Genomic DNA, 12,031 nt, shown 5'->3' on the forward strand with positions numbered 1-12,031 from the left:
AAAAATAACAACACTTTGTCAGGACCATGAGGCGATCATTCCTACCAACTTTCAGTTCAATCGGCCCAGCAGAACTTGACTTTAAGTTTGAAATGTAAAATGTTAACGGACGACGGACGACGACGGATGAAAACGGATAGCAATAGGTCACTTGAGCTAAAGCTCAGGTGACCTAAAAAGAAGGAATCCATTAATTATGATATTTGTCTAAAGTTACTTTATCATGCCAGTAGTATATTTACCTGTATACCCCTTATCATGAGAGGAGAGCCTGAGGGTTCATATATGATTTTGCTGCGGTCGTCCCGAAGTCTCTGTCCATCTTTGTACCAAGTAATCACTGGAGTAGGGTCTCCAGTTACCTCACAGGGCAAAGTGACCGATACATTACCCAGGAATGCTGTGATCAGACGACTGCTCTCCTGTATAAATGGGGGCACTGAAGGAGACAGAGGTCAAAGGTAAGCTAATAAATTAAAGATATAAAACTATCGATTTTTTATACAGGACCTGGAGTCGCAGAAAAGAATGATAAAGCATCCTTGTACACAAAACACAATGCATGTTGAACAATGTGTGTACTTTTGAACTGTATGGACTGTGAAGGGCCTTGGATAAATTCATCAATATTTAGGTTATATGTACATGTATCAGAATGGTCATTTTAGGTGACCAATGTCAAAGGTCAATGCAATATACACCCCTATCATCATTGGTATCTTCTTAATGAAAGACAGCACTCAGAATTTGAAGACAGGGATCAAATGTCAATGAAATAAAACTACACTATTATCAGTTTGTGACTCTATTCAATGAACTAGGGCACAGGGGTGACAGGTCAAAGGTCGTTCAAACATACTCAACACTATTATAAGTTCAGAACTAAATTTATTTAGGGCCTTTTAGAAGACAGATAACAGGTCTTTTATACATTACATCATATCAATTCACTATTTCTCTCCATAAATGGAGGAAATGGGGAGACAGGTCATAGGTCAGTCACACATAACTACAGTAAAATCAATTTGGTAGTTGTTATTGTCAATGAATGAGGGACAAGAGGTCAAAAACCAACGACAGGATAAAATTTGTTTTTAATTGACATCTTTCGTCAGTGAATGAGAAGCATTAAGAAATGTATTGAATGAAATCTTAGTTATCTGTCATTTACTGTCTTCAAATTTGTTTTTAATTGACATCTCTCGTCAGTGAATGAGAAGCATTAAGAAATGTAGTGAATGAAATCTTAGTTATCTGTCATTTACTGTCTTCAAAAAAGGGGCTTAGCCTGGTTTTAGGAAGAAGCAGACTGACTCAGGATGGGCACGTCAAAACAGAATCAACAGGATAGCTTGGAAGCTTTCTCGAGGCTTGCCCTCTGGTAGACTGTCATTCCAACCTTCCTGTATACCCGTTGTTAAGTAAATAGGAGATAGAGTTTGTCTGGGCCTTGGTTAGGCACCAGCCAGGTCTGGAATTATGTTTTTTATCAATTTTCAAGGTTAGAAGACCATTTCTATGTTCAATAAGTTTTTGACACAAATCTCCCTCTGCCATCTGTTGTCTGGCTACGACTCTGGATTAGGAATGACAAAAACCTTATTTTTTCATTAAACTATGTGTTTAACCCCTAGTCTTTGCAGAGGTTCACAAGTCACCAAAACTAGCCTGCATTTGGTTTAACATCCCATTATCACAGCAGCTGTGGGCAGGGCCCATATGTACCAACGTTTACAACAGAAGGGAGTGGTGGTTTTCTTCTGCCTTTTAGTAAGGGTACCAGCACGAGTCTCAGACAGGTTAGTTTGGTCGATTCTGGAGTCACTTCCAACCCATGAGACATCCAGTCTGCCCTCCAGAGTTTGGTATTAAACTACCATATTAGGTCTAAAGATAGCAATCCTGTTTTATTTCATAGAAACAGTGGGTGGTTGTTGAAGATGTGCAAAGTTAAGTAATGATAATCTGCAATGAAATTCGTGATCTGATGTGCATTTACCAAACACACGGAGAGTTCTGTAGACAACGTCAATGCCAGCCTGGTTGACAGCTGTACAGGTGTAGTTTCCAGCATCAGTGGATCTGTTGGAAAAATTAAATAAACTATGTAAGACAATATTACCAAAAATGACTTGTTTATCTTGTTCACATTAACTAATTGTTATTTGAAAACAAGAGATCCCAGGGGGATCTTGGGGCCTACCATTGTACCATCTTTAATATTAGTTCAGTTCAATCTTTTCTCTTCTTTTCTATCATCTGTTTGATTAAGTCACCTGAACAGTAAATGTACCTTGAGGTAACCATTTTGTTTATTCCATCAATCTCAAAAGTAAACATGCACAATTTAGGACGAAGGAGTACGTTCTGAGTAAAAGCAATAACAAACATTCATTGTCCAAATCCAAGATGGCCACCTGTTGGCCATTTTGTTCATCCAATCTCAAAAGTAAACATGTACAACTAGAGACCAAGGGGAACTTAACTTACATATCAAATTTGAGAAAAAAATCCTCCTGGACTTCCTAAGAAATAGCGATAACAAACATTCACTGTCCAAATCAAAGATGGCCTCCTGTCAGCCATTTTGTTTCTCCGATCAGTCTCATAACAGTAACCATGCACAATTGAGAGATTAAGGAAAACCTACATATAAACTTTGAGAAAGATCCCTCCCGACTTTCTGGGAAATAGCGGTAACAAGAACTGGGTAAGGACAATTTGAATAGCCCACGATCAAGGTTTGTTTAAGGACGGACGACAGACGATTTGAATAGCCCACCGTCATCAGATACAGATGATTGGCTATTCAAATCACCTGTCGTCCATCCTTAAACAACTCTTGTTAAAGGCTAAAAATGCCTAGTAGAGGCTTTGACAAGCTTGTTGCAATGGTTGATGTGGTCAAATATAAATGGCTTGACAAAGTTAGGCTATCACAAGCCTGTTTAATCATGGAAGATATATTTGACATTACCTAATTCATGTCCTTGTTAATAGCATGTTATACCCTAACGAACCAAACCAAATCAAACCAAGCTTTACCTTATGGAGGCTATGGCACGTCTGTTTGCATATATGATGTTGGCAGATATATACGACTTGACCAAGTGAGGCTATGAAAAGCTGTTTCGCATGTATAATTTAGTAACATATATTTGACTTTACCTACTGGAGGCTATGACAAGCTTATGGCTATATTTGACATAGCGAGACCGGCTGGTGTCTATGAGTTGGCCATCCTTTCTCCAGGTGGTCTTAGCCCTGGGACTGGCGGTCACACGACATGGGAACACAACTTTTTCTCCAATCTGGGCGGTGTAATCCCTTCGTCCAGAGATAATAGAGGGTTTTACTGAAAAGTTTTTAAGAATAAAATCAAGATAGATACAAGAATTACACAGAAGTGGATGTGTTGCCTGCCAAGCTTGTGTGGAATGATGGCTGATTGGAATTAATTATATTTGCCAATGTATTATTGAACTGATTACAGCAGACTCATCAAATATTTGTGAATTTGGCCATATAACAAGCAAGAGTGGCAAAGGACTTTGGAAGTGGGTAAATAATAGTAGCACCATCTGATAATTCCTTCTAAAGACATCATCAGGAAATGGTCAGTTAATTAGATCACACCAGCTCCATTAAATGAATTTTGCTGAACATCAGACTTGAGTGATAATCTACTTTGGTAGAAAGTTTCCCAGACAAAATTCATGAAAATCTGACAACTCCTTAAAAACACATTATCCAAAATTCATGTCATTCATATTGCAGCTGTCTTATAAAATACATTTGTTTTGCTAGAATTTGACCAAGCATCAAACTCAATCCAGAGCAAGTTCAACGGGCAAGTTTCATCAGAATCTTTTACAAAAATGCCTGGAATCAAATCTGTACAAAATCCAAGTTGGCCGCTTGCAGCCATATTGCATTTTGGATCCAACTCAAAATAAATTCAAATCAATCTCAAGTGGGTAATGGGTACTATAGGTATGTAAAAGTTTCATAAAAACCAAAGCAATCCTTTAAGAGTTATCGCACAGAAACCTTGAAACCTATCTACGAAATCCAAGATAGCAACTACAAACATTTCTCTAAGAGTTGTACTTATTTCATGGAAACCATTTGTGCAAATGACAACACTGCTGACACTAACACAGTAATCCCTATATAAAATGACCAAATGATAATATAAATTGCAATTGAATTATGGCATTGGTAAACAGATACATGTACAATATTTTCTGTCAGTAAGCACAGTTTACTTAATTCAAATTTGAACAGTTATTAACAATTAATAGTTATTATATATGGACTACAGTGGTATATAATCAAATTAAAGATTTACCAAAATGTTGCTCATCAACTTGTATATATCTTACTTAGAGTCCTGAGTCTTACAATGCGGTACGCAAGATCAACAGGGTTTGCAGCAATACATCTGTAAACACCACTATCCTTTCTAGTAACTCTTCTTAGATGCAAGGTTCCATTCTCCAGAACAACTGTAATAAGAAATGTTGAAATAAACACTTCTTGTCATATTTTCATGCATGTAGTAATTTTAAAAGTACATGTAATGTACACATAATTGCTACTGTTCATTGCAAGTCCAACCAATAGTAATTGTATTATGAGATAACACACTGTTTACATGTTACTGACCTTGGTGTGGTTGAAGCTGAGTGAAAAATCCCTTGGACCATGAGATTGTGGGTTTAGGCTGACCTACTGCATCGCAGGGGAGGTAAGCGTCATTGCCAACCAAAACCTCCATACGCAAGTCCCTTGGGCCAACGATACCAGGAGGCACTACAAGGAAAATATATATATGTGCAACAGCTATTTTCAGCCATCAATTCTTTAAAATTGGAACATGTAACTTCATTATCACAGATTTTGTTAGTCAAGAGTGTAGGTTTATAATCAACATACAATAACACAAATCTGTGAAATGTTTTGATGTTTCCCATATCAATTTTTTAAAAACATTAAATGTTTCAATTGAATTAAATAAATATGGTATACTGACAAAGAAATACACTTCCATTGCATCATCTGTGAAGTAGTAAGGATGACAGGAAGGACACAGACTAATTAATATGTCCTAATTTCATTGCGGGACATACACTTTTTTAATGAAGAGTTAACAAAGCATGAATTACAAAACAATAGCTACCTTGTAAGCTGAGGTTGATGCGCTTTGTGTCATTGCCAACAAGATTGGTGACCACACATTCATACATGCCCTGGTCCTCCAGACGCACACGGCTGAACTGAATGGCCCCAAATGACACCTGATGACGGAGACTGGAAAGAGGGAATGGGTAGCCATCTTTCTTCCAGGTCACAATGGGGTCAGGGTATCCACCATACTCACAGGGTAGGACAACTGATGTATCAACAACACCTGTCACTTCATTCACAAGATCTGTGATCCTCGGGGGCACTGTGTGATGGAAACAAAACCTGTACTGCCTGGTAAATAGAGACACCGTCAGGGAAGTAACTCGCCGAGTTCAAAGTACGGTTAAGGAATATTTGCTATCACTAATTCCTTTTGTTTAACATGTGAGTATCTTTTAGTCTGTGTTACAAGCATAATTGACTGTGATATTTTATACTTGTGATGCAATGTTGTTATCCATTCTGAAAGTGGACCCTTGGGTCTGTTGAATTGGAAATAAATAAATAAGCATAGCTATATAGAGACACTGTCAGTGAAGTAACACAGTTATATAGGGACACTGTCAGGGAAGTAACACAGTTACAAAGGGACACTGTTCAGTGACGTAACACAGTTATATAGGGGAACTGTTCAGGGAAGTAACACAGTTACATAGGGACACTGTTCAGGGAAGTAACACAGTCATATAGGGACACTGTCAGGGAAGGAACACAGTTATATAGGGACACTTTCAGGGAAGTAACACAGTTATATAGGGACACTGTTCAGGGAAGTAACACAGTTATATAGGGACACTGTCAGTGAAGTAACACAGTTATATAGGGACACTGTCAGGGAAGTAACACAGTTACAAAGGGACACTGTTCAGTGACGTAACACAGTTATATAGGGGAACTGTTCAGGGAAGTAACACAGTTACATAGGGACACTGTTCAGGGAAGTAGCACAGCTATATAGGGACACTGTTCAGGGAAGTAACACAGCTATATAGGGACACTGTCAGTGAAGTAACACAGTTATATAGGGACACTGTCAGGGAAGTAACACAGTTATATAGGGACACTGTTCAGGAAAGTAACACAGTTATATAGGGAAACTGTTCAGGAAAGTAACACAGTTATATAGGGAAACTGTTCAGGGAAGTAACACAGTTACATAGGGACACTGTTCAGGGAAGTAACACAGCTATATAGGGACACTGTTCAGGGAAGTAACACAGTTATATAGGGACACTGTTCAGGGAAGTAACACAGTTATATAGGGACACTGTCATGGAAGTAACAGTTATATAGGGACACTGTTCAGAGAAGTAACACAGTTATATAGGGGCACTGTCCAGGGAAGAAACACACTTATATAGGGGCACTATTCAGGGAAGTAACACAGTTATATAGGGACACTGTTCAGGGAAGTAACACAGTTATATAGCGACACTGTTCAGCGAAGTAACACAGTTACATAGGGACACTGTTCGGGGAAGTAACACAGTTATATAGGGACACTGTTCAGGGAAGTAACACAGTTAAATAGGGACACTGTCATGGAAGTAACACAGTTATATAGGGACACTGTCAAATAAACAGCATGATACTAAGTAGAATCAGTCACATAAACACGTTGCTATATAGGAACACAGTTACATAAACATGTTACTATTAACATAAATATACAGTTAGATCCAAGTTATTCAAAGGATCAATGGTGAAAACATGATGATACTGGTCATATTGGTAAAGACATGTTATGAAGTAACACCTACCCATTACAGTAACAGTAAAGTTAAGACTTGTCGAGCCAGCAGAGTTGGTGACAACACATGTATAGAAGCCTTCCTGGGGGCGGTCAGCATCATTCAGCAGCAGTGTCTCACCCCTGTCCAATATCTGGAAGAACCGACTGTCCCGGGCAACAAGACCACCCTGCCAGTACCATGTGATATCTGGGGGTGGGATTCCCAAAGTGGGGCAACGCAGAGCAAGATTGTTGCCCAAGACAACAGACTTCTCCTGTAGAGCCTGAGAACCGTTAATGCGAGGACGCACTGAAAATATTATTTATCATACATTTCAACTAATTCCATGTTTAAAAGAAAAAGAACAAAAAACAGGATTTTTTTCCCCTTGCAGAATTAAAAACAACAAAAAAGGACAGAGACAGTTCAACCTGTGATACTGATTTGTAGTTTACTCCCCAGTAATATTCATTTTTTTCTGTTAATTTCATATATTCTTCAACTATTAAAACAACAAAATATTTTCATTATCATTGACATTTTTAATAAAACCCATCACCATTGATATTGACTTGAAAGAATTTCTCGGCGAATCCAGCTCCATTCTCAGCATGACACATGTATTGGGCCGTGTCACCTATTCTGGCGGTGTGGATCCTCAGGACCTATTACATGAGGGACGCATTTCATTCACATAAATTTAAACTGCATTAACATAATATTTACACATCTCAGTAATAATACTAACAATAAATAATAATAATTCTGCTTTTTCACAACCTAGTTCGTAGGTCATCTCAAAGCGGTTCTCAAATTATTATCCGTGGTTATAGGGCCTTTGCATCCAGCCAATATCTTTCTCAACTCCCTTGAGAGCATAAAGCCGGGAGTTAAGTATCTTGTTCAAAGAAACAACAGTGTTGTGACGTGACTCGAACCAGCAACCATACGGTCACGAGTCCGGTGTGCTACCACTAGACTACTGCCTCCATTGCCTCAGTGTGAACTAGAATTGTAAGCCAAAGGCTAACTAATACCCCCATCTGCTATATAAACCAGAACTGTAATCTAAAGGTTTACTAAGGCAAAGCATTGCAAAGCAATCCATAGTCTCCCACCAGTAATGATTTCTTTATTGACTTAGCTGTACACTTATTTATGTATACTGGTCACTGACATACTTCCTGTACTCCCTCCCCATGCCAAAAGACTTGTTAGCCCAGATGAACCACTTTTGCTAAATTTGTCCAATTAGTTAAGGAAAAGATGTCAAGACAAAGATTTTTAACAAAGTTAAGGAAAAGATGTCAAGACAAAGAATTTTAACAAAGGGCCAAAACTCCTTAAAAAGGGTCGAAATGAAAAAAATACTAGCCTGATGCACGACATCAGGGGGTAATTACAATATCTGTTAACTTTCAATGAAATCGGCCCAGTAGTTTATGAGGCAGACAAATGTTTATTCAACAAAAGGCCAGAACTCCTTTTAAATGGGTTGTAATGAAAAAGTACTACTTGAATGTACAACGTCAGGGGGCAGTTACTATATCTGTAAAAATTGTTGAAATTGGCCCAGTAGATTAGGAAAAGTTGTCAGGACAAGAATTTTTCAACAAAGGGCCTTAACTCCAAAAAAAAAAAGGGTTGGAAAAAAAAATACCTGGATGCACAACATAAGGGCGTAGTTATCATATCTGAAAACTTTCGTTGAAATTGGCCGCATAGTCTTGGAGGAGTTGTCAGGAGAAGTATTTTTCAACAAAGGGCCTTTACTCCAAAAAAAAGGGACAGATTGAAAAAAATAAACCTGGATGCACAGCATCAGGTGGTAGTTATCATATGTGAAAACTGTCATTGAAATTGGCCCTGAAGTTTTGGGGAAGTTGTCCAGGAAAGCATTTTTTTTAAAAGGCAATAACTCCGTAAAAAACGATCATAATGGAAAAATTGGACCTGGATGCACAACTACATGTGGTAGTTTCAAAACTGGAAAGTTTCGTTGAAATTGGTCCATTACTTTAGAAGGAGTTGTCCAGACAAAAAAAATCTACGGATGAACCGACAGACAGACAAGCTGATTCCAGTATACCCCCCCCCTAAATTCGTTGAGGGGTATAATGATTATATTTCAAACAGTAAATAAAAAAGCTTTAGGGTGTATACTAAAATTGTATGGCACAGGCCAACTATAACCCCCCTAAGCCTTAAAATTAGCTTAATAAATTAAAGTCAGTTGCAATTTACATCAAGTAATGAAAATGTGTAACAATTTCATAAAAGTTTGTTCAAAGATTTTATAAGCCTAATTCTAGACATTTGTATCATGAAAATAAGAACAAAACTTTGCCAAAGATTTCACAAAAGAGGCTAAATTCCTATAAAACAGCAGGAAAAAAGGTGTGTGTGTGTGTTTAAGGGCAGGTAGTTTCAGAGGGAGGTGATTATATCCACAAAATTCTGATGTAAACTGAAGAGAAATTAGGTTCACGATTTAAGTTATCTTCACACCCAACTAGTAATATATTCAACACAGTGTGTTTTCAAACTCTATCTGTAAGCAAAATGTCCCATAGGCAAGGGACAAATTAAATATATATGCACACATCATTTTTCATGAAAACTTTGCAGCTTGACAAAGAGACAAATCAGTCTGGAGATGTTGCCAATGTTTATATGTACATTTTATATATGCCTACTCCCCTACAGAGTTGATTGCTGTACAAATTGCAACCATACTGGATCGCATCCACCACTTTGATACATGATTGATCTTATTGAAACTAGAAAATCTCTGTAAGACATAAATGCCCCCGCTCATGGATGGGACGGGGGGCATAAAAATAAAGCTTGGCTGAATGTTTGACATTTCCAGATATTGACAGATTATTTAACACAAAGACATACTATACCTGTCCCCCTGCAATGATGCTGATGTGTGAGTTCTGGGCCAGCTCAATGACACGCCCATCCTTTTGCCACTGTATCCCAGGATCTGGAATACCTGTGACGGGACATTCCAGTGTGACCTGCTCTCCCTCTAACACTGTGATGACCGGCTTCTCTGACGCATTTGTAATTGATGGTCTCACTGTGTAATACATCAAATATTTTTTTTATTTCTTTAAAAACTACATTGAGTAAATAATATAAATTAATAAACAATCGGCAAGAATTGAACAGATATATTTGTTAGATTATAGAAGATCCTCTTTGTGCTGACATCTGTATGACAATACATATTTGTTTTCATAGATTTTTGATTTTTACGAAATGTGGGCAGAATACCTGCAATTTTAGAAAACGCTGGATACCGAAACTCTTACATGTGAGTTTTGACTTTTTTGTCTCAGTTATGCATTGTAGTTGCTTATCTCCTTATGAGGGAAGAGAGACACTGCTAAAAGCATTCATGTCTGATAATAGCCACGCTACAGGAGTGGAAACACACCAAACACTCGAAGGTAGAAATTCATGGAGTCCTCCCCAGCAGAGTTGAGTGCTGTACAAGTATACTGGACAGCATCCACCACTTTAGCATTGCGGATCTCCAGTCTACGGTTACGGTTGGTGACATTCAGGTTCTGGTATGGAAAGTTATTCAGAGGAACACGATCCTTCAACCAAAATACAGAGGGAGTAGGAATACCTCCTGTCACAGGGCACTCCATGACTGCGTTTCCATTCTCTTTTACCGTAAAGTTGGTTTTTACGGACTTGTCAAGTTGGGGTGGTACTGCAAATACAAAATAATGGTGTGTTTCATGGTATAGATCTGTCAAGTCAAAACAATTAGAATTTCATAATTTAGATTTATTCTGAAAACCTATGTATAATATAATGGTTTCATTTTACTTAAGTGATTTCTTTAAAAGTGTTTCCTTTTTTAAATATATAGGTGAAACTTGCTCAGATATACTGTGAAACTTCCTTTCCAAAAGCAAAAATTTGTTTAAACTGCATTGACTTTTTGATAGATTATACCTCACCAATTAATCGAGAAATATAACATTACCGACATTTTTTTCAAACACAAAGAATTAGAGAAAAAGTCCTTGCATCGGTCCTTTTTATCAATACCTAGAATCATGAGTTGGAAGTTTTTGCGGAGTTGTCCAGCCTCATTAGTAGCTTGACAAGTATAGGTGGCACTATCACCAGTCTGAGCACGCTCAATCTGAAGCTGCTTGTTGTTGCTTAGGAGACTGATCCTCTCTGTCTGTTGGACTGGCTGGTCATTAAGGAACCACTTGACTGTTGGAGTGGGGACTCCTGATACATCACATTCCAACAAAACAGTCCGGTTGACAACGACACGCGGTGTGTACACAGTGTTGGACTCATCAATGTCTGGGGGAACTGTGGAAGCAGAGTTAATGGCATTAGGGCTAGCTTATTGTGGGTAGCTTTTCAAACATAGACATTTTAAAGAAAACTCTTTTAAAAAAACTTTCAAGGTCTCTAAATTTCTGAATTAAAATTACAACAAAGAAGTTTTATCACCTACCCAGTACCACCAGCTCCATGTCGGCCATGTCTCGGCCAGCACGGTTTGTTGCTACACATCTGTACATGCCACGATCATTATTTGTAGCGTTGATGATTCTCAGCTGTCGTCCTCCATCAAGTAACACTACTCGCTCTGTGAAGATCATCACATGTCCATTCTTCTGCCACTCAATGTTTGGCTGGGGGATACCATTTGCCGGACAATTAAGGACAGTTGTTCGACCTCTTATAACTTTGGTGATTTCATCGTAAGTGTCATCTATACTTGGTGGTACTATAAGGATAAAAGACAAGAGGCCCATGGGCCTTAACGGTCACCTGATATATTTATACAGAGAGTTGATTTTGTTTTTAACATGAACAGAAATATTATTCAAAGTGACAAAAAACAATAAAACCACCTTACTCAATATCTAGCATACAGATTTCAGACTAAAAAGGATTTGAAACTAGCACCTCTGATTCTTAACAAGGAAAATGAAGAAATTTTAGCACACTGACTCCTTTGAGCCCCACCCTACAGCCCTTGGGGGTAGGGCTGGCTCAAAATTTTCAAAGTATCAAACTGTCAATTCAAGGTTATAATTCCAATCAAGTTATTA

At 38.1% G+C, this 12,031-nt stretch overlaps 1 protein-coding gene across 1 annotated transcript in view; it reads right to left on the bottom strand.

The window, feature by feature from the left end:
- The window catches only part of LOC110447526 (hemicentin-1-like), an 89,077-nt gene that overhangs the window by 31,254 nt on the left and 45,792 nt on the right, over window positions 1-12,031 (bottom strand). Inside the window, exons 30-41 of the mRNA XM_021493293.1 lie at window positions 11,428-11,703; window positions 11,001-11,279; window positions 10,372-10,656; window positions 9,833-10,011; window positions 7,483-7,588; window positions 6,951-7,232; window positions 5,183-5,452; window positions 4,669-4,815; window positions 4,386-4,508; window positions 3,169-3,355; window positions 2,000-2,082; window positions 243-439 (exon numbers count right to left, since the gene is read on the bottom strand). Coding sequence (XP_021348968.1) covers window positions 243-439; window positions 2,000-2,082; window positions 3,169-3,355; window positions 4,386-4,508; window positions 4,669-4,815; window positions 5,183-5,452; window positions 6,951-7,232; window positions 7,483-7,588; window positions 9,833-10,011; window positions 10,372-10,656; window positions 11,001-11,279; window positions 11,428-11,703 — 2,414 coding nt within the window. The remainder of the gene's footprint in view (window positions 1-242; window positions 440-1,999; window positions 2,083-3,168; window positions 3,356-4,385; window positions 4,509-4,668; window positions 4,816-5,182; window positions 5,453-6,950; window positions 7,233-7,482; window positions 7,589-9,832; window positions 10,012-10,371; window positions 10,657-11,000; window positions 11,280-11,427; window positions 11,704-12,031) is intronic.

The sequence above is a fragment of the Mizuhopecten yessoensis genome, unplaced genomic scaffold (genome assembly GCF_002113885.1).
Source record: "Mizuhopecten yessoensis strain PY_sf001 unplaced genomic scaffold, ASM211388v2 scaffold3459, whole genome shotgun sequence".
NCBI lineage: Eukaryota > Metazoa > Mollusca > Bivalvia > Pectinida > Pectinidae > Mizuhopecten > Mizuhopecten yessoensis.